General features: G+C 39.5%; 1 protein-coding gene across 2 annotated transcripts in view; it reads left to right on the top strand.

Moving 5' to 3' along the window:
- The window catches only part of ctbp1.L (C-terminal binding protein 1 L homeolog), a 362,230-nt gene that overhangs the window by 160,597 nt on the left and 178,490 nt on the right, over positions 1–23,143 (top strand). For both annotated transcript variants that reach the window (XM_041586903.1, XM_041587067.1), the window contains 2 exons: positions 7,706–7,826; positions 17,670–17,768. In XM_041586903.1, coding sequence (XP_041442837.1) covers positions 7,769–7,826; positions 17,670–17,768 — 157 coding nt within the window. In that variant the 5' untranslated portion in view covers positions 7,706–7,768. The remainder of the gene's footprint in view (positions 1–7,705; positions 7,827–17,669; positions 17,769–23,143) is intronic.

Raw genomic sequence — 23,143 nt, 5'->3', positions numbered from 1 at the left:
CTATCATATATGCCATTTTGTATTTGGTTTTATGCTTAAAAATAAATCTGAAAATGAGAAATTACCAGAGCTCGTGGCAGGTTTGTGTTTCTGAACAAAGGATTTCAAAAGCTTTAATTTAGAGAGTGTTTCGAGATGTAGAGCACGTCCATTAATATAGATACAGGAAGAAAAGGTGGATATAGTGGAATTTCAACTCCGCTTAAATTGTTATCTAATAACCCCATATCAGAAGAAAAACCAAAAATAGCTAATGATGAACAAACTGATTCAGCTGGTTGCTCCAAATCTTTCAAACACATAAATTGTCAATCACTTAGGGGCCGATTCACTAAATTCGAGTGAAGGATTCGAAGTAAAAAAACTTCGAATTTCGAAGTATTTTTTGGGCTACTTCGACCATCGAATGGGCTACTTTGACCTTCGACTACGACTTCGAATCGAAGGATTCAAAGTAAAAATCGTTCGACTATTCGACCATTCGATAGTCAAAGTACTGTCTCTTTAAAAAAAACTTCGACCCCCTAGTTCGGCAGATAAAAGCTACTGAACTCAATGTTAGCCTATGGGGAAGGTCCCCATAGGCTTGCCTAAGTTTTTTTGATCGAAGGATATTCCTTCAATCGTTGGATTAAAATCCTTCGAATCGTTCGATTCGAAGGATTTAATCATTCGATCGAAGGAATAATTCTTTGATCGCAGACTTTGCGCTAAATCCTTCGACTTCGATATTCGAAGTCGAAGGATTTCAATTCCTAGTCTAATATTGAGGGTTAATTAACCCTCGATATTCGACCCTTAGTGAATCAGCCCCTTAGGGTCTTGCCACATGGGCAGATTCGGAGAGATTAGTCGGCAGTCGACAAATCTCCGCTTCTTTGCGGCGACTAATGTCCCCGATCTGCCTTCCGCCAGCTAAAATGAAAATCACCTGGGGGCAGGCACACGGAGCTCTTCATTTTCTGAAGCCGCCAGTAATTGCCTCACAAGGAAACTTCGGGCGACTTCGGAAAACGAAGCACTCCATGTGCCTGCCCCCAGGCGATTTTCATTTTAGCTGGCGGAAGGCAGATCGGGGACATTAGTCGCCGCAAAAAGAGCAGATTTGTCGCCTGGCGACTAATCTGCCCGTGTGGCCAGACCCTTAAAGGGGTTGCTCACCTTTAAATTAACCTTTAGTATGATATTAGATTATAGATAAATTTGCAAATGGTTTTCATTTTTTATTATTAGTGCTTTTTCAGTTATTTATTATTATTATTTCAGCAGCTCTCCAGTTTGCAATTTTAGCAGTCTGGTCGCTCGGTTCCAAATTACTCTAACAACCATGAATTGATTTGAATAAGAAAATGAATAGGAGAGGCCTGAATAGAAAGATGAGTAATAAAAAGTAGCAATCACAATACATGTGTAGCCTTGCAGAACAGTTGTTCTTTAGATAGGGGTCAGTGACTAGGGATGTAGCGAACGTCGGAAAAAAAGTTCGCGAACATATTCGCGAACTTGCGCAAAAATGCGAGCGGTTCGCGAACGGTTCGCGAACCCCATAGACTTCAATGGGAAGGCGAACTTTAACATCTAGAAAAGACATTTCTGGCCAGAAAAATGATTTTAAAGTTGTTTAAAGGGTGCAACGACCTGGACAGTGGCATGCCAGAGGGGGATCAAGGGCAAAAATGTATCTGAAAAATCTGCCTGTGTGTGCTTGGAAGAGATAGTGTAGGGGGAGAGCTGTTAGTGATTTCAGGGACAGATGATAGTAAGTTTGCTGGCTAGTAATCTGCTTGATACTGCTCTGTATTGGAGGGACAGAAGTCTGCAGGGATTTGAGGGACATTTTAGCTTAGGTAGCTTTGCTGGCTAGTAATCTACTGTTCTCTTTAAACAACTGCCATACGTTGACCTTGTAGGCATTGTTTGCCCAGTTTTTTTGGACGCAGCCACTGAAGCACAGTTGCCATAAAAAATATGCCATATAAATGCTGAAAATAGTCATTTTTCGCCATACGTTGACCTTGTAGACATTGTTTGCCCAGTTTTTTTGGTTGCAGCCACTGAAGCACAGTTGCCAGAAAAAATATGCCATATAAATGCTGAAAATAGTAATTTTTTGCCATACGTTGACCTTGTAGGCATTGTTTGCCCAGTTTTTTTGGTCGCAGCCACTGAAGCACAGTTGCCAGAAAAAATATGCCATATAAATGCTGAAAATAGTCATTTTTTGCCATATACGTTGAGTCAACGTATGGCAAAAAATGACTATTTTCAGCATTTATATGGCATATTTTTTCTGGCCTCTGTGCTTCAGTGGCTGCGGCCAAAAAAACTGGGCAAACAATGCCTACAAGGTCAACGTATACACTACTACAGCGGTGGATACGGATTACGTAAAATATATTATGGCTGCTTGAAAAAAGTCACTCCGGTGTTTTTTCTGGAGACGGTAATATTATGGATATTTAGACAGAATGTGAACAAGGTCACACAGCTAGATGGCGGGTTGAAGAAAACAGTGTGCAAATAATGCCTACAAGGTCAACGTATACACTACTACAGCGGTGGATACGGATTACGTAAAATATATTATGGCTGCTTGAAAAAAGTCACTCCGGTGTTTTTTCTGGAGACGGTAATATTATGGATATTTAGACAGAATGTGAACAAGGTCACACAGCTAGATGGCGGGTTGAAGAAAACAGTGTGCAAATAATGCCTACAGGGCAAATAATGCCTAAAAGGTCAACTTATACACTACTACAGCGGTAGTAAAATAAAAAAAAGTAAAATAAAAAAAAAATGAATATTAAAAAAAAAAAATTAAAGTTGGTGCTGCTGAACTACTAGGAGCAGCAGATTAGCACACCAGTCCCACTCCCCAACACTGCTAGACTAATAGCACTGGGCTCTTATAGTAGTAGTAGTAGTAGTAGTAAAACAACAAAAAAATAAATAAAAGCAGTCCTTACAAGGACTACTGTTATTGCAGCAGTCAGCAGATGAGATCAGAAGCAGGACAGCTGCCCACTGCAGCTACATACAGAGCACTGCAGTAGAAGGTAGATTACTAGCCAGCAAAGCTACCTAAGCTTAAATGTCCCTCAAACCCCTGCAGACTTCTGTCCCTCCAATAACAGAGCAGTATCAAAACGATTACTAGCCAGCAAACTTTCAACTGTCCCTGAAATCACTAACAGGCAGCAGCTCTCTCCCTACACTATCTCTTCAGCACACACAGGCAGAGTGAAAAAACGCTGCAGGGCTTCGGTTTTTATAGGGAAGGGGAGTGGTCCAGGGGAGAGCTTCCTGATTGGCTGCCATGTACCTGCTGGTCTGGGGTGAGAGGGCAAAAAAAAGCGCCAACAATGGCGAACCCAAAATGGCGAACGTCGCGCGACGTTCGCGAACTTCCGGCGAGCGCGAACACCCGATGTTCGCGCGAACAAGTTCGCCGGCGAACAGTTCGCGACATCTCTATCAGTGACCCCCATTTGAAAGCTGGAAAGATTCAATAACATACTAAAAGGTAACTTAAAGGTAAACCACCCCTTGAACTTCCAATCTGTAACCATCCGCAGACATGTTAGTTTACCCAGAACACACAGGGATAAAAATTCACAACCACTTCACTAAAATGCGAAGTTGTGTCTGGGCAGCCGAGCGATTAGTTCGTCCTTTTTCATAGTGAGCTAACGTTTATTTCTGCCTAGCGAAACTTCATTAGTACTATTACGCTTAAGTCAATTTGAATAGGGTGGGTACATGTAGATCATATATATGTCTTTATTAGAGATGTTGGTTTTTATCTCTGTTACTGAAAAGCTTTTGTAAAAACTTTCTTTTATTTTAAAAATGAGTTAGTCCTGCTCACCCCACATACATTTTTTTTGCTAATGAAGGTAAATTTCCCTTTATGCTGTGAGTCTAACTTCACCCAAGGGACCCCCTTATCTAAATAAGTTACTTATTTGCTGATCTCAAAATTGTTACAAAGTATCTTATTTGCACCTGTGGCTCTTCTGGGCTCTCTGCCAAAAGCCGATTCATTTAGAAACGTTGTTTCTTTTTCTGGCTGTTCAGTGCAGAGAAAGTCGGGCCTTTCCAGTACAAACCTGGGACTGCAGGTTGAGCTGCAAAAAGCGGGACTGTCCCGCTGAAAAAGGGACAGTTGGGAGGTATGTTTGTATATGTTGGGGGCTCTAAAACGAATTTGCTGTGGGGCCCAGTAACATCTAGTTACACGACTGCCTACAATCACACACACACAGTTACACACACATACTGATACACATACACACAGTGACACACACACAGTTACACACACATACTGATACACATACACACAGTGACACACACACAAATAGAGCAGCTCTGTATATATAAGACATATTGCCACATCTCTTATGAAAGGACAGAATTTAGGTTCTCTGGAATGAATGTAATAAATCCTCCCTGTCATCTACAAAGATAAAAAAAAAATGACTCCGGCATGATCCAGTGCTGGGTTGGAAGGTGACTACACGTCTCTCTCTATTGACCCTTGTGAATAAACCCATTAACCTTAAGGCTTTGCTTCCAACCTGTTCACTGTCATGTTACCTGGGCCCAGTGGTACAGCTGTTGGCTGCTCAGCAAACTCATTTTCTTCTTCTCATAAACCCATAAACCCTGCCATAACAAATCTCTCAATAAAATCGGACAATTTCTGGAAGTACAAAATGCTGGTGCTTATGACACGTCCCATCGCCCAAAACAGAGGAGATTTTGTGGAGCTCAGTCAGTAGGGCCCACTATTTCTCTCATTTTTTTTTAATTCATCTATAGCATATATAATATTCCAGGCATTTCTTTACCACAACTTTAATAAATTAGGCACCTTTTGTATTATTTCTGTTGTCTATGATGTACGTTTTACTGTATCCCCCCTTTGAATCTTGTGAGGGGATAGATGACTGCATTAGTTTGTTGATGTCTGTATCCCCCTCACAGTACAGAGCCCAAAATCTGGTAACTCACCAGTCCCATTGCATGCTGGGTATTGTAGTCTTACATTAAACTTGGCAGTTGGCAAAATGTTAAACAAAAACTACATTACCCAACATGCATTGGGATACGCAGGCTTGGAACATTAGACAAGCTAATGGCCCAAAAAGTAGCCCGCTGAACGTTACCTCTTTTGCCAGGGTTGACTTTGCAACCTCAGACCAGGCAAAGTGCTACAAAGCAGCTAAATCTTCCTCAATATTAATCAAAAATAATTCATGGCAGCCAGAAATCCTGTTTTAAACAGATCAGAAGTATAGTTCTACAACACCTCTGTCTTCCTCCCCAGCTGAGACTGAGGGTCTGATCAGTAACTGGTGCTCTCTTGTATTTCAGTGGAAGCTAGTCCATCTAGGCTCCAAGCATTCCAAATCAAAGATCCCATCACTTCTTACTCTGCTGATTATGTCCCTTCCCTCAATACTGTATATTTATCCCATTTCTCTCTTTTAACCCCTGCCTCACCCTCTATATAATTGCGCCTGACTCCCCTTTTCCTTCTTCCACCTTATAGTTTCCTTTTGCCATTAGCTGCCCTTCACCTATTCCTACCCACACTGTATTTACTGTACTAGCGTGCCTTCCATTGGGGTTGCTAGGGTTTTCTTTTAACTTTTTGCCTGCTGAGCTGTCATTCTGGGAACAATGGCGTTAACCAATAGAATTAAAGTAAATGCAGACACGTAGGGGTTATTTACTAAAATCCAATTTTATCTCATTATTGTAATAAAAAAACGTGACCAAACTCCCAAACCTGATTTGACCTTATTTATTATTTAAAATGCTCGATTTTATCAGTTCAGGGAAAACTCGAAAAAATCATATAAAAAATCGTATTGTACGATTGTTTCGGCTTTTTCTCCAAATCCTGCGTTTTTTTGGGTTTTTTTTCCCGAAAAGTACAAAACAATCGAATTTTCCGGCTAAACCCATCGCAGACCACAATAACTTCCAATTAGAATAGGGACCTCTGTTATTGACTTATATACAACCCTGGCAGGTCTGAGATGATAGATTTTCAGATTCCTGCTTTTTGATGCATTGGGCTTTAATAAATCTCGAAAAATTTGAGTTTTTTTAAAAAATATTGGAGTTTTGCCTCAAAATTCAAGGTTTAGTAGATAACCCCCTCAGATGCTACCCTGCTGGCCTCCTATTAACCCATGTGGTTTGGTCTGGGTGCTAACCCAAAAATAAGTCACCATGTTATTTCTAGTGGGTTTCCATAATCCCCCCGTATATATACAATTTTTTTCTCTTCTGAGCAGAAAAGGTCAATAATTAATTTTAGCCTGTTTGTGGGTTGCAATGTTAATTCTATGACTTTATTTTGATCCCCAAAGAAAAGGAATAAAAAATGTGATACATCCATTACAATCCACATTAGTATTTTATAAATTTTCTCCTGTTACTTGTCCTTAAATATATTTGTGTCCCAGTATGAACATTCATGAAGCTGAAGGTGGTGCTGGAATATGAACAGATATTTTGGATATTTAGATATGTGTGCGTGTGTAATTGAGGTATGGGACCTGTTATCCAGAAAACTCCAAATTACGGAATGGCCATCTCCCATAGGAGCAAATGCACTAACCTCCGTAAATTCGCCAGCAACGGCTTCGCTCACATCGCAACACTTCGCAAGGTGTAGATTCGCCAGGACAACGCTGGAGAAGTTGCACTAGCATTACTGCGCCAAGTGAAGCAAAGTTGCGCCAGCGTTGGCTAATTTGTATACGGCGGGAAGTTAAAATAATCCACATTTTTTACAAGGATTTCCTTTTTCTGTGTAATAATAAAACAGTAGCTTGTACTTGATCCCAACTAAGATACAATTAATCCTTATTGGAGGCAAAACCAGCCTATTGGGTTTATTTCATGTTTACATGATTTTCTAGTAGACTTAAGGTATGAAGATCCTAATTACTGAAAGATCCATTATCTGGAAAACCCCAGGTACTGAGCATTCTGGATGACAGGTCCCATACTTGTACAAGTACTGTATTGCTAGTAATAGTTTTAACATACTTGCCTCCATTCTCCAGCAGGTGGGTGGGCTGGAAAAGTGTCCACTGGGACCTAATCTATAACATATTCTGCTGCCATCGATAGGGCAGGGACACACGGGGAGATTTAGTCGCCTGACGACAAATAGCCTCTTCTTCGGGCGACTAATCTCCCTGAACTGCCTTCCCGCCGGCTAGATGGCGGGAGGGCACTGGGAGCACTTTGTTTTCAGAAATCGCCCTAAGGTTTGGAAAACAAAGTGATCCGAGTGCTATCCCACCGGCGATTTAGATTCTAGCCGACGACAAATCGCCTCTTCTTCGGTCGACTAATCTCCCTGAACTGCCATCCCGCTGGCACGAATCGAAATCGCCGGCAGGATGCCACTGGCAGCACTTTGTTTTCCGAAATCCTAAGGTTTTGAAAACAAAGCAATCCGAGTGCCATCCCGCCGACGATTTAGAATCTAGCCGGCGGGAAGGCAGTTCGGGGAGATTAGTCGCCCAAAGAAGAGGCGATTTGCCCCCCGACGACTAATCACCCAGAATCTCCACGTGTGTCTCTGTCCTTAAATTGAGTTATTCAGATTGATTGCACTTGCTTTTTGTTTTCCTGTTACAGCCATGAATGATAAAGTGTATTGTTCATCTCATTGCAGGTGAATCCAAGAAAGAATCCCCGTCGACCTATTCCTGCGGTAGACATTAACCACGAGAGGCTCATGTCTTTCATGGACAAACACAAAGTGAAGCGGCAGAGATTAGATCGGATATTTGAAGGTTAGTGGCAATTAAATTTTTTTTTTTGGAATTGAAGAATATGTACGGAGAGGCCCCTCCTTTTTATTCAGTGTGCAGCCATGTGCACCCACATCACACTTACATGTCTAATGTGCCATCTTTAGAGACGTATTTCCCCTAGAAACCCTGCGGCAATATGTAGCCATCACGGCTTAGTCATCAAGTGCCTCAATGTCAGAGTGAGAACGTACAGAAGAAATTATAAACAGAAGGAATCTAGAAAACAATCTAAAAATCAAGACAAATGAAGAAGCAATAACCAGTCCACTTTATTGTTATTATTAGTACTCATGTTTTTACAACCTTTCCAAACATTTTGCCTCTGTAAAAAAGAAAAAAACATGCAAATTACTTTCCAGCCCAATGCGCACCATGCCTAATAATGCTAATTAAAGGGGTTGTTCACCTTTAAATTAAAGGAGAACTAAAGTTTAACAAAAGAAGTAGGTAGAAATGTTGTACATGATGTTTTGTGCTTCTGTACCAGTCCAAGGCAAGCAAAGCCCTTTAGCAGTAAAGATCTGTTTCTCCAAAGATTCGAAGGATTTAATCGTTCGATCAAACGATTTTACGTTCGATCAAACTATTTGCGGTAAATCCTTCGACTTCGATATTCGAAGTCGAAGGATTTACATTCGGCAGTCGAATATGGAGGGTTAATTAACCCTCCATATTTGACCCTATGTAAATCTGCCCTGTAGCGTGGTATAGACTGGCCAATTCTAAGCAACTTTTCAACTGGCCTTCGTTTTTTTGTTTTCATAATGTTTTAGTTATTTGCCACTGACCCCGTCTAAAAAGCAAATGGCTATTTGCTTGTTATTGCTTCTTTTTTATCACTTATCTTTCCATTCAGTCCCTCTCCTGTTCATATTCCAGTCTCTTATTCAAATCAATGCATGGTTGCTAGGGTCATTTGGAGCCTAGCAACCGGATTGCTTAAAATGGGGGTCACTGACCCCATTTAAGAAACAAATGCTCGGTAAGGCTACACATTTAGGAGCAGATTTATCACAGATTGAAGTGAATTCGAGAATTTTCAAAGTAAAATTTTTTGGATACTTCGACCATCGAATAGGATACTGCGACTTTGAATTTACTTCGAATTCTATTCGAAGTAAAAAAGTTAGAATATTCGACCATTCTTTAATCAAGGTACTGTCTCTTTAAAAAAAACTTTGATTTCAATACTTCGCCAAATTAAACCTGCCTAAGTGCTATGTTAGCCTATGGGGACCTTCTACAACATTTTTCACATTCACAGTTTTTTGAAGTCGAAGTAAAATTGTTCGATCGTACGATAAAATCGGTCAAATGATTTTACTTCGACCGCAGAATACACAAATTCGATGAAAAAAGTTAGAATTCGATATTCGAATTCGAAGTATTTTAATTCGATGGTTGAATTTCAAAGTATTTTTTACTTCGAAAATCGACCCTTGATAAATCTGCCCCTAATAGTTATTGCTACTTTTTATTACTCCTCTTTCTATTCAGGCCTCTCTTATTCATATTCCAGTCTCTTATTTAAACCAGTGCAAGGTTGCTGGGGGAATTTGGACCCTAGCAACCAGATTGCTGAAATTGCAAACTGTAGAGCTGCTGAATAAAAAGCCAAATAACTCAAAAAACCACAAACGATAAAAAATGACACCCAATTGCAGATAGTCTCAAAATATCACTCTCTACATCATACTAACAGTTAATTTAAAGGTGAACGACCCCTTTAAGCAGAAATGGAGGATAAGTGGTGTATATATCTGCTGTAAACTGCTGAATTCTGCTATACCAGATATAATCCAAATGTGTTGGGTTAAAATAAGGTTAAGAAACATCTCCCATTTCTGTTATATCATTATTATTATTATTAGTATTATTAATAATAATGTCTTTATAGAGCGCCAAGATATTGCACAGTGCTTTTCTGTATGAGTGTGAATGAGAAGGAATTTACAATATCACCCTAGGGTAGAGTCCTGCAGCGGGTCGGGTACCCGCGGGTACCCACGGGTTACCCACAAAAACCTGCGGTTGCATTTAGAAGTTCCAGGTGCGGGTATACCTGCTGGTCGGCGGGTTTGCGGGTTGTGGGTCGGGCCGCGGGTCTTCTCAATATCGATATTCACTCCTTTCTTCTGGTCTACTTCCGATGACGTCACTTCCGGTTTACAATGACAGCACTTCCTGATTCTTGACGGTCAGCGGGTCGTGGGTCCGGGTTGCGGATAAGGTACTTGCGGGTAGGGTCGGGTAGCGGGTGCAAGCGGGTAAGAATGCGGGTTGCTGGTCCGGGTTGTGGATTGCAGGTCGCGGGTACAGGTCGGGTTCGGGTCCCAAAAAATGGACCCACGCAAGACTCTACCCTAGGGTTTTCTTCTAGTAGACAACATGGCTTTCATGTACATCCTACAGTTCTCTAACCAACCCCTGTTACACTTGCACTGAAACAACAGTGAATGCTACAGAAAATCAATTCTCGGATTAAGCAGTAGGAATAAAGCGCCCAGGAGTCACAATGTTTTTTTTTTTCCCTTGATGCTGTAATTAAAAGACAGTAAGTGCTTTATTCATACTCTGCAAACAAACAGGCGCAGCCTTGAAGGTCACTTTGCATCTCTCAGTGAAATAACACGGACTGGAAAGGAGACCAGAGAGATGACTCAAGGACCTCATTATATACAAGATTAATATTGTATTTATTCTTGCATAACACTGCTAATTTTAGTTCTTTTATTCTGTAAAGGATTTCCACATCCACGGTAATGTGACCTATGGGGGGGGGGCGGCACAAAGAGTGGATGGAAGGAAAATTCAGCTACGATTTGGTGCTTTTCTGGACACTTCTGTGCAGGGCCGGAACTAGGGGTAGGCACGTGCCTAGGGCGCAATGCAGGAGGGGGCGCCAGTCACGCACCTTCTTTGCCTCCTACTCCTGGTCCGGTGCCTGCTGCCGCTCTCTTCCTTGTTGCACTGTTTTCCATATGCGCGTATTCGTGCACGCACGTCTTTTTGCGTGCGCACGTTTTCATGCATGCACGTGCCTATCGGGCGCTGCCACAGGCCAGACTGGCCCGGCGCTGCTTCTGTGATTATAGCAAGATCCTTACAATAGTAATTTTACTCAAAGGGGAACTATTGTGAAAATGAAAATGTAATAATAGCTTCAGCATAATGAAATAAGAAACTTTCTAAATACAAACAATTAAATATTCTGTACTGTAATCATGTTTATATTCACTCTCAATCTCTCAGCATCTGTTTCTCTTCATTCTGTCTTCATGCAGCAGTTGAGTATCAGATCTATCTATCTATCTATCTATCTATCTATCTATCTATCTATCTATCTATCTATTATCTATCTATCTATCATCTCTATCTATCTATCTATCTATCTATCTATCTATCTATCTATCATCTATCTGTCTATCTATCTATCTATCTATCTATCTATCTATCTATCTATCTATCTATCTATCTATCTATCTATCATCTATCTATCTCTCTATCTATCTATCTATCTATCTATCTATCTATCTATCTATCTATCTATCTATCATCTATCCATCTATCCATCCATCTATCTATCTATCATTTATCCATCCATCATTTATTTATCTTTCATCACTCAATCAATCAATCAATCAATCAATCAATCAATCAATCTAGCTCTTATCTCTTTCTTTGTCAAGAGCAAAGTGTGATTTAATCCTTATAGAAGTCTTGCAAAGTCTTCTAAACTGAAGTGTATCCCTACACTCTGCCCTACATTTCTCTGCAGCAACACATATATCCCAGGGACTAATCCATAATAACTGGATCCATTTTCCCACTGGTCATTGTTTGTATTTTTGTGGTCTCTGCTAAACTGACAGGTCACTGCAAAATCCAAAACTCCTTACGCCTTAAGCATTAGTCACCAGTTAAAAATATCCCAGTAATTTAGTTAAATTGGGAGTGACAGTGCCCATAGTATTTTCTTCAACAAGATTAACGTTTCATTAAACTTTTTAATTTATCGGTCTAATACTTTATTTCCTCGTGCTCTTTGTTTGGTTTCCACCTGTGTGGAGTACCACATATTGATAGATAGAGCTCACTTTGATTAGGATATGCCTTTGATTGTAAGCTCTGCGGGACAGGGACCTCCTTCCTCTTGTCTCTTTGGCACTTAGATCAGAGCATAGGATAACACTTCTATTCCACCAGAGCTGCTGGATGCTTAGGCACAAACCACGCACATGGCTGGGAGCCTAATTGTCTTTGTTCGGTCTGTTTTCATAGGATTTCTCAAAATAATGGCTTATTCTATCTTTCCCTAGTCATTCACATCAGTACCTTGTCTTTTGCAAGATATGATTTATTATATTGTCACTTACGGGAATATGATTCTGGAAATGTGACAGATCTGCCTTGGAACAGCCTAAATGACGTGACCCAATAGTTATTCTAGCTGTCATCTACTAACTGTCTGCTTATAGGGAAACATTTTATTTCAAACTGAAGGAAAACATATTTCCAGCACCTGCCTTTCCTTTTCTACAAACATCATATAGCGGTATAGGGAGAAACATTAAGCTTTGTGAAGCAGGCGCCTGCAGTATCTTCCATGACCAGATTCCAATGGTCTGTGCTAATTATATTATATATATAGATACGGGAGGACTGGGGCAATCATGATGATAGAATGGCTGTATGTGTCCTGCTGGGCAGTTATTTTTGGAAAAATGGGGGATACATCTGCTTGTCATTCTTGATATATATATATATATATACTCTTTCCAGTTAATAGACTCAATATTAGTATTCAGATTTTCCAAACACAATTAAAAGATTGTAAAGATTTAGGGGCTGTACAGTATTGTAGAAGGTGATCATACTGAAGGGGTGGTTCACCTTTAAAGGAACAGTTCAGTTTAAAAATAAAAACTGGGTAAATAGATAGGCTGTGCAAAATAAAAAAAGTCTCTGATATAGTTAGTTAACCAAAAATGTAATGTATAAAGGCTGGAGTGACTGGAAGTGTAACATAATAGCCACAACACTACTTCCTGCTTTTCAGCTCTATTGGTTTCCACTGATTGGTTACCAGGCAGTAACCAATCAGTGACTTGAGGGGGCCATATGGGACTGTTGCTTTTGAATCTGCGCTGAATGCTGAGGATCAATTGCAAACTGAACAGTTATGTCCCATGTGGCCCCCCTTATAGTCGCTGACTAACTCAGAGTTAGAGAGCCAAATTGCAAATTCTCCCAGAATGTTGCAGAATATCACTAAAAGTTAATTTAAAGGTGAATAACACATTTAGATTAACTAAGCAACAAGATGATGAAGGGTTTCTAAGGTACTATGTTGTTATTTAGCTGTGTAGGGCAGAGACACACGTGGAGATTCTGGGAAATTAGACGCCCCTCGAGAAATCGCCTCTTCTTCGGCCGAGTGCCATCCCACTGGCGATGTTGATTCTATCTGGCAAGAAGGCAGTTTGGGGAGATTAGTCGCCCTTAGTGTATTTATGCTGGATGCAAATAGGTCAATATTCAGGATATCCTACTATTTAACCCACTAACTGATCATTTATATATATATATATATATATATATATATATATATATATATATATATATATATATATATTTTTTCCTTTCTTAGTTTCAAAGTATAGCTGGCAATATTGGCCGAAAGGCAGTCTCCCATAGACTCCATTTTATATAAATAATACAGTTTTTTAAAAAATAATTTTCATTTTTCCCTGTAATAAAAATAAAGTAGCTTGCACTTGATCCAAACAAGACTATTGGGTTTATTTAACATTTGCATGATTTTCTGGTAGACTTCAGGTATGAAGATCTAAATTATGGAAATATCCCTTATCCTGACAACCCCAAGTCCAGAGCATTCTGGATAACAGGTCCCATACCTGTACAACAAAAAACTAAACCCATGACAATTAGGGTCGAATTTCGGATTTGAATAACTTCGAAATTCGAATTCAAAAGGCCAACCGAAATTAGATTGAAGTATTTTTTTTGCCCGAATAGGTCTGTTTTCAATCAAATAGGTCAGTTTAGATCGGATTTGAATCGACAAACCGCAGTAATTGCGAATTCGAATTGTACGATTCTACTTTTTCCCCCCCAAAAAACTTTGATCTTTGACAGTCCACCAATTGACTCCAAATTCTAGGAGGTCCCCCATAAGCTAAAACAGCAATTTGACAGGTTTTAGATGGCGAATGGTCGAAGTCGAATTTATAAAGAGACAGTACATGATAAATTTCGAAATTCTGATTTTCAAATTTTTTTCAAATTCGAAACGCATTTGGACTGTTCCCTAGTCGAAGTACACAAAAATTAGCTTAAAATTTGAATTTTTTTCATTTAAATTTTCACTTCAACCTTTGATAAATCTGCCCCTTAGACTGCAGTTTATCAGGGATAAAATCAAACATTGCCAAATGTTGGATAACATGTTTTAAAAAGCATTGTCCTTTCTCTCCCTCGGTTATTCATGCACAATCTATGCTGTAGCTTAGAAATACAGGTATGGGATCTGTTATCCGGAAACCCGTTTTCCAGAAAGCTCCAAATTATGGAAAGGCGTCTCCTATATACTCCATTTTATCCAAATAATCCAAATTATTAATAGCGTTTTCCTTTTTCTGTGTAATAATAAAACAGTAACTTGTACTTGATCCCAACTAAGATATAATTAATCCTTATTGGAAGCAAAACCAGCCTATTGGGTTTATTTAATGTTTAAGTGATTTTCTAGAAGACTTAATAGGGGCTCATAGGGGTACAATGATCATTGTTACACTCCATCCCTTTCTGTGTGTATGTTGTCTACTTGGGGGTATATTTATCGAGAGTCAAATTTCGAAGTGCTAAAACTTCTAAATTCGACCATCGAATTGAACAATTCGATAGTCAAAGTTTTTTTTTGTTTAAATTTAGCTATTTCCAATCGAATTACAATCGTTCGATCGATCGTAGAAATCGTTCGAACGATTTTAACGATTAAATCGAATGAACGAACGATTTTCAAAAAAAAAACCTTTGACTTCTAAAAACATAGCCAAATGTTGGCTATAGGTTCTAGGAGGTCCCCATAGGCTAACATAGCAATTCGGCAGGTTTAAGGTGGCAAAGTCGAAGTTTTTTAAAGAGACAGTACTTCGACAGTACTTTTCGAATGGCCGAATATTCAAAGTATTTCCAATTCGAATCAAAGTCGAATTTGGCCTATTCGATGGTCAAAGTACCCAAAAATTACTTCGAAATTCAAAGTTTTTTAATTTTATAATTCACTTCGACCTTTGATAAATCTGCCCCTTGATGTACGATGTGTATGATCTTCTGAATTCTGCAAAATAAATCACATTTTCCTGTGTCATTATGCAGTGGGATCTCAAAGAAGCCCAAATAAAGGGCCAGCACACATAAATAAAGGCACTGTGTTGCCAAGCGTTATATTGTGTGGTTTCCCAAGTTATACAGAGAGATGTACATTATTTAAATTAGACATTGTCTCCTTTAAAGCCTCCCCTTTGCATATAAATCAGTTCAGGCTGCTGAAACTGAAACATCGCTCAATAGATGTTTTTATTCTGCTCTGAGAATAGTTTTTTCTTCCCTCTGAAACATCAAAATTTGATCATGTATTATGTATTGGAAAATTGGAACTGCATGCGCCTGACAGATGTAGATTCCAGAACGTTTCTACTTGGATGTCATTACCCTTCTCACAGCTCAGGCCTTCTGGATGATAATATTCCATTTTCAAATTGCATTAGTAAAGGCACGGAGGAGGAGGAGGTGAAGTCATACCAACAACCCTTTAGTTTTTTTAATTTGTAAATCGTCTGTTTGTCCCCGAGAGAAATGATGGAAATTTTTAACCGCAGCACGGAACACAGTTCATTTATCTTGGGATATTTCTTGGGTTTCGCTGTTATTTTGGAAACACAGCCATCGACAACATTGTTTAAAGGGCATGTAAAGTCTAAAATAAAATAAGGCTAGAAATGCTGTATTTTGTATACTAAATATAAACATGAACTTACTGCACCACAAGCCTAATCAAACAAATAATTTATACTTTCAAAGTTGGCTACAGTGGGTCACCATCTTATAACTTTGTTATTCATCTTTGCAAGACCAAGACTGTGCACATGCTCAGTGTGGTCTGGGCTGCTTAGGGATCATCATAAACAAAGCTGCTTGAGTTCTGCATGGCTGGGAAGTAAGGCGGGGGCTCCCCCTGCTGTTCATAAGTATGATTGTTTCCCTGCTCAACAGTTAGGGACCGTCTGACAATTCCTATCCACAGCAGTAAATGAAGGGAGGATTTCACTGCATACAGTCAGGTTTCTTATGAAAACGGTACATATTTTGTAATTAAAGTATATTGGAGATAGGTTTCTTTTTCATTAAAAAAGTAAAAATTGGAGTTCATCTTTTTGCCTTTACATGCCCTTTAAAGGGCATGTAAAGGCAAAAACATAAAATCCAATTTTTACTTTCTTTAATGGAAAAGAAACCTATCTCCAATATACTTTAATTAAATATGTGTACGGTTTTTATAAGAAACCTGACTGTATGCAGTGAAATTCTCCCTTCATTTACTGCTGTGGATTGGAATTGTCAGACGGTCCCTAACTGCTGAGCAGGGAAACAATCATACTTATGAACAGCAGGGGGAGCCCCCGCCTTACTTCCCAGCCATGCAGAACTCAAGCAGCTTTGTTTATGACGGTCCCTAAGCAGCCCAGACCACACTGAGCATGTGCACAGTCTTAGTCTTGCAAAGATGTATAACAAAGTTACAAGATGGTGACCCCCTGTAGCCAACCTCGAAAGCATAAATTATTTGTTTGATTAGGCTTGTGGTGCAGTAAGTTCATGTTTATGTTTAGTATATAAAATACAACATTTCTAGCCTTATTCTATTTTAGACTTTACATGCCCTTTAAGTGACTTATTTTGATTTCCAAGATATTTGAATACTTTATAGTGTGTGTGTGATTATAATTGGGACTTATAGGAACAGTTTAATGTGAAAATAAAAACTGGGTAAATAGATAGGCTGTGCAAAATAAAAAATGTTTTTAATAGGGTTAGTTAGCCAAAAATGTAATGTATAAAGGCTGGAGTGAACAGATGTCTAATAAAAACGCCAGAATCCAACTTCCTGCTTTTCAGCTCTATAACTCTGAGTTAGTCAGTGACTTGAAGGGGGGCCACATGGTACATTTCTGTTCAGTGAGTTTGTAATTGATCCTCAACATTCAGCTCAGATTCAAAAGCAACAGAAATGACCCATGTGGCCCCCCCTCAAGTCTCTGATTGGTTACTGCCTGGTAGCCAGGGTAACCAGTCAGTGTAAACCAAGAGAGCTGAAAAGCAGGAAGTAGTGTTCTGACTGACTTGTTATACATCAAATCACTCCAGCCTTTATACATTACATTTTTGGCTAACTAACTATATTAGATACATTTTTTATTTTGCACAGCCTATCTATTTACCCAGTTTTTATTTTTACACTGAACAATTCATTTAAAGGGTTCACCTTTTAGTTAACTATTAGGGGGTTATTTAATTTGAGTATTTTTTTAACCTGAAAATTTGATTTTTGACAAAAAAAACTCGAAAACTTGAAAAACATAAGCTTCTCCTCGCAACCCTTGATTAGAAGAGGCAGTGAACGACATTATTCAAGGTTTTACCTTTGTTAGATCTTTCACAAAACAACAGAATTAATAGAGAGAGCAATAGTCAATCTTATATGTCCTGTAATACTTGTTACTTGTTTGTATTTTCCAGCACCCTACCCTTTATCATGGAGGGCACAGCATGCTCTTGTTTCCTCGGGCAGTGGTAACGCAACCCCCTGGTCAATGATTGGCAGCTCTACTGATCCAGGTAAAAGATCATCAGATACTTATGTTTGATCACTATATGGCACAAGAGTAAACTTTATTATAACAGGGGTTTTGCTGGTGCCTAGTGTTGGGCGAATTTATTCGCCAGGCGCGATAAATAGATAGGAATAAAAAGTAATGAGGCACCAGTAGTGAGGGGTGAATTTGGGCGTTTCGCCGCCAGCGAATAAATTTGCGAAACGCCCGCGAAATTTGCGTCAATTTTTCGCCGTTTCGTGAAATTCACGAATTTTTCAAATTCGCCCCTCACTACTGGTGCCTCATTACTTTTCATTCCTATCTATTGTTTTTGTAAATAGCCATCTTTGCTTTATTTGATGTTATGTATCAGAATTTTATTATTTATTATTACAGCTCGTTGGAGGTATCTAGTAGAATTAAGTTAATGGCAACTGGACATTAAGAGCTAGTTGGAAACCACAGTCTGTACTATTTGGTTTGCTGTATATCTTGTGGAGAGTTGTGGTGTGTGTATATATCTACTAAGAACCAATAGTGTGAGTTGTTTCAATCCAAGTAGTTATTTGTATAATGGAGTCATGAGACATGCTCCAGTTTTTGTTAATTACAACTTCGACTATTGCCCAGTAGTGATGGGCGAATAAATTCGTCAGGCACAAATTTGCAGCGAATTTTCCGCGTTTCACCACTGACGAATAAATTCGCAAAACTGCTGCAAAAATGTGCCGGCGAAAAATCGGCCGCGTGGAAAATGTAGGTGGACGTCAGAAACATTGTCGCGCATCCAAGTTATTCATACGCCCATTGACTTAAATGCATTTGGCCAAAATAGGCGCGCTTATAACAATTGTCGTGGGCCGTCGAAATTGATGCGTTTCACAATTTTTCGCGGAGACAAATTTGCCGATCGATATTGCCGAGTGGCTCAGTTAGTTGAGGGATTGTGGCAGTTAGGGTTGACAAAAGTGATGAGTGAATCTGTCCCGTTTCTCTTCGCCGAAGAATTTGCGAAACTGCGAAAAAAATTGCGAAAAGGCAAAATTTTGAAGTCAATGGCCATTTTTATGCGTTACAAATTTTTACGCTCGTGACAATTTTTCTTGCTCCAAATGCATTAAAGTCCATGGCCATTTTTTCTTATGGTGGCTTTTTTTCCCTAATGCATTAAAGTCATTGGGCGTTTTTTCTTATGGGCATTTTTTCTTATGGGCGTTTTTTCTCATCGACTTTTTCCACGTCAAATTTCTCACGAAAAATTCTCACATGCCGAAATTTTGAATTTTACCGTGAATTCATGGCTGGTGAATAAATCCACTTATCACTAGTTGGCATTTGTAATGCCTAGGGTTGACCGTCTTGAGTCTATGAAGGTTTTCATTCATCCAGGTCATGGTCATATCTAGTAGAAGTAAATCTAAAACAACTGGACTTGCTGAGTAATCATTGAAGACGTTTCACTACTCATCCGAGCAGCTTCTTCAGTTCAACTGACTGGTGTGGGAAGTCCTCGGCATATAAACTCTTTCAATAATCCAATCACAATGGTGCAAGGTAACTATAAAAATGGTTGAGAAGTGAAACTCACAGAGGTGTGAATACTGTGTAGTTACTGTGATAGAATTCCCATTGTGTCATATAACTTAAAGAGACAGGCGGAGGGTTTTTGGAAGAAAACGGGCAAGGGGCGGGCTGGTGATGTGGGGGGGGGCGGGCCAGTGACATCGGAGGGGCAGGGTGGTGACATTGGGGGGTGGGTGCTGTGAGGGTAGGGACTGATAACGTGGTCTCCAGTCATACATTGCACCATTGTGCTTGGATTATCGGAAGCGTTTATATGCCGAGTATTTCCTGTACCTGTCAGTGGAACTGGAGAAGCTGCTTGGATGAGTAGTGAAACGTAGTGATGGGCGAATTCGGGGCATTTTGCTTCGCCGAGAAATTCACGAATTTCCTGCGAAATTCGCAAAAAAATGGCGAAAAATTCGAGAAACTAGGCTGGCGTCTCGTTTTTGATGCTGAGGGTCTGTTCTTTGGACGCCGGTGCAAATTTGCTGGTGAAAATGCACCGGCTCGCTGCTGTTTCGGGAATCACGGGAATTCACCACAAAGTCGTGCCTGGTGAATAAATTCGCCCATCACTAGTGAAATGTCTTCAGTGATTTACTTCTACAGCTATGGGACCTGGTATCCAGAATGCTTGGGACCCAAGGTTTTCCACATAACTAATCTTTCCATAATTTGAATCTTGAAGTTTAATAGAAAATCATGTAAACATTAAATAAACCCAATAGGCTGGTTTTGCTTCCAATAAGGATTAATTATATCTTAGTTGGGATCAAGTACAAGCTACTGTTTTATTATTACAGAGAAAAAAGAAAATATTTTTAAAAATTTGGATTATTTGGATAAAATGTGGGAGACGGCCTTTCCGTATTTCTTAGCTTTCTCGATAACGGGATTCCGCATAACAGATCCTGTACCTGTACTAGATGTCTTGAATCTGTTTAGGCCCCTACTCTAGTTGTGATCTCATGCCCCTGGGTCAATGCCCCCAAATGAATATCATAATAATACAACTCAAACGCTCTGCTGACGGTTCTTGTCTTTTCGTTAATTGAAAACCACAGGCTAATATTTATAAAACAATGCAATAGATATGCACCCATAAATATCTGCTATTTTAATAACACTTGATACATGTCTGTAGAAGGGGTATATAGAATATACACTGCGTTGTTCTGGGGACAATATCGTTCTTTGTCATTTTTAATTAAATTTATATGATTATATTCCGTGGCTACAAGCTGCTAGGATAATATAGTGTATTTGCCACAGATACAGAAATATTCATTGTTTCAATTTGTCAGTGGGAAAAGAATTCTTGTAATTGAATTTAATAGTTTGCTTTTATTTTTTTTAGTTTTAAAAAAGATCCTCATAATGCACTTGGAAGCCCCGGCCTTCTTGACGTAGTTTATTCTCTCTCTCGCTTGGGAATTATTTCTGTTTAATATCGGCAAATGGCCAGACTTCATGATCGTGTTTTTAATTGATGACCATTCTTTGCCGTGCTCAGTACATGGCTGAACTGTTATCTTGGCTGCTGTTTAAGGTCAAGCACACTGTACCTGATATAATGAATGCTCTGATGCCATAACACTAGATTAACGGAAATTAACTCCTACAGGCCAAAACAAGGAAGCATACTCATTCATAGAGGCTGTGATTTAGTCAAGAAATCAGGGCTGCTTTAAGGTTGAGTGGAAAGGTCTTATTGGTGGGATCCTCAGTCTTCCAAAGGGTGTATAGAAGTACTGGTATGAGACTTGTTATCCAGAATGCTCAGGACCTGGAGTTTTCTGGATAACAGATCTTTCTGTAATTTGGATCTTCATACCTTAAAGGGATTCTGTCATGATTTTTAGGGCACAGTTTTTATTTCTAAATTACATTGTTTACATTGCAAATAATTCACTCGATAATATAAAATTTAATTCCTGAACCAGAAAGTGTATTTTTTTAGTTGTAAAATTGGTGTGTAGACAGCCATCTAAGGCCATTGTGCTTTGAGAAAGAGCCAACACTTTAGGATGGAACTGCTTTCTGGCAGGCTGTTGTTTCTCCTAATCAATGTGTCTCAGTGGGACCTGGATTTTACTATTGAGTGCTGTTCTTAGATCTACCAGGCAGCTGTTATCTTGTGTTAGGGAGCTGTTATCTGGTTACCTTCCCACTGTTCAGGGGCGTAACTATAGAGGAAGCAGACCCTGCGCCTGCACGGGGGCCCAGAAGGTATAGGGGCCCCACGAGGCCCTAATTCATATACAGTTTCAATAAATATTGGTAAATTTTGGGGGCCTGAAAAATAATTTGCTGTGGGCCCAGTAATATCTAGTTACGCCACTGCCACTGTTCTGTTGTTAGACTGCTGGGGGGGGGGAGGGGTGATATCACTCCAACTTGCAGTACAGCAGTAAAGAGTGACTGAAGTTTATCAGAGCACAAGTCACATGACTGGGGTCAGCTTGGAAACTGACAATATGTCTAGCCTCATTTTAAAATTAAATTAAAAAAAACATCTGTTTGCTCTATTGAGAAATGGATTTCAGCGCAGAATTCTGCTGGAGCAGCACTATTAACAAGTTTTTTAAGTCTACTAGAAAATCAGGTAAGATTAAATAAAACCAATAGGCTGGTTTTGTTTCCATTAAGGATTAATTATATCTTAGTTGGGATCAAGTACAAGCTACTGTTTTATTATTACACAGAAAAAAGAAACAATTTTTCAGAATCTGGATAAAATGGAGTCTACGGGAGACAACCTTTCTGTAATTCAGCGCTTTCTGGGTTTCCAGATAACAGTTCCAGTACCCGCACTATTCTTAGGCAGATTTAACTTAATAACTTAACTTGAAAAATTCCGGCAAAAGGAGGTGGGTCGTAGATGTCAGTGGGCGGGTTGGTGAATTTGGGGGGCAAGTCAGTGATGTAGAGCTGAATGGTCAGATATACATATGGAAACAATAGAATTCTACCTGTATCTGATGATTCAGCACTAACAATGGCCGATGTTCGGGTGTCTTCAAAGGTGCACAATCAAATTTTTATGCCCAGACCAATCAACGATCTGACCGATATCCAAGTTTTCTGCCAATATGGTTTGATTCAGTTCCCACCATATACTCACGAATATCATACAAAAATGAGTTTTGTACAGTATTATCGGTGCATCTATGGCCACCTATAGATTGCTATAAATCTTATTGAATGAAACAAGATACTGCGTATTTTTCTTCTACAGGTATAGGATCCTTTATCCGCTCCCAAGCATTCTGGATAACAGGTTCCATACCTGTACTACATTTGATTAAATGCCATTGTAGGACAGCATTCCACTGGGTAACTGGTTCTGTTCTGTGCTCTGGATACTATAAACAGAAGGTCTGGCTATCCTACAGTTGGGGAAAGGCCAGACGTGGCGTTTTTACATTGCGTTTTTACATTGCATTTTTAAAAAAGAACAGCCAGGCTTAATACGCCACTGAAACCACATACGACCGTTAACATGCGTTTGTCAGCACGTAAGATTCTTTTCCCAACATGCACTTCTCATTGTTCTCATTGAGAATTTGGACGCCATATTTAAAATACGCTGCGTATTTACACAAAGTGTGGTTTCAAACGTGCAGATCCCATAGAGTCTATTGATCTGGTAGTTTCCTGACGTACTGGCGTCCTGTGGCGGATTTCGGCTTGCAAACGTCCTGCGTGAATTGCCATAGTGCGTTTTCCATTCGTTTCAGTGGTAGTGCAGTTTATGCGTATTTATGCCTGGCTGTTCTTTTTTAAAAATGCAACGTAAAAACGCAGCAAAAACGCCACGTCTGGCCTTGC

The sequence above is a fragment of the Xenopus laevis genome, chromosome 1L, assembly GCF_017654675.1.
Source record: "Xenopus laevis strain J_2021 chromosome 1L, Xenopus_laevis_v10.1, whole genome shotgun sequence".
NCBI classification, from domain to species: Eukaryota; Metazoa; Chordata; class Amphibia; order Anura; family Pipidae; genus Xenopus; species Xenopus laevis.
The sequence above is the reverse complement of the archived record's forward strand: the minus strand, read 5'-3'. Positions and strand labels throughout refer to the sequence as shown.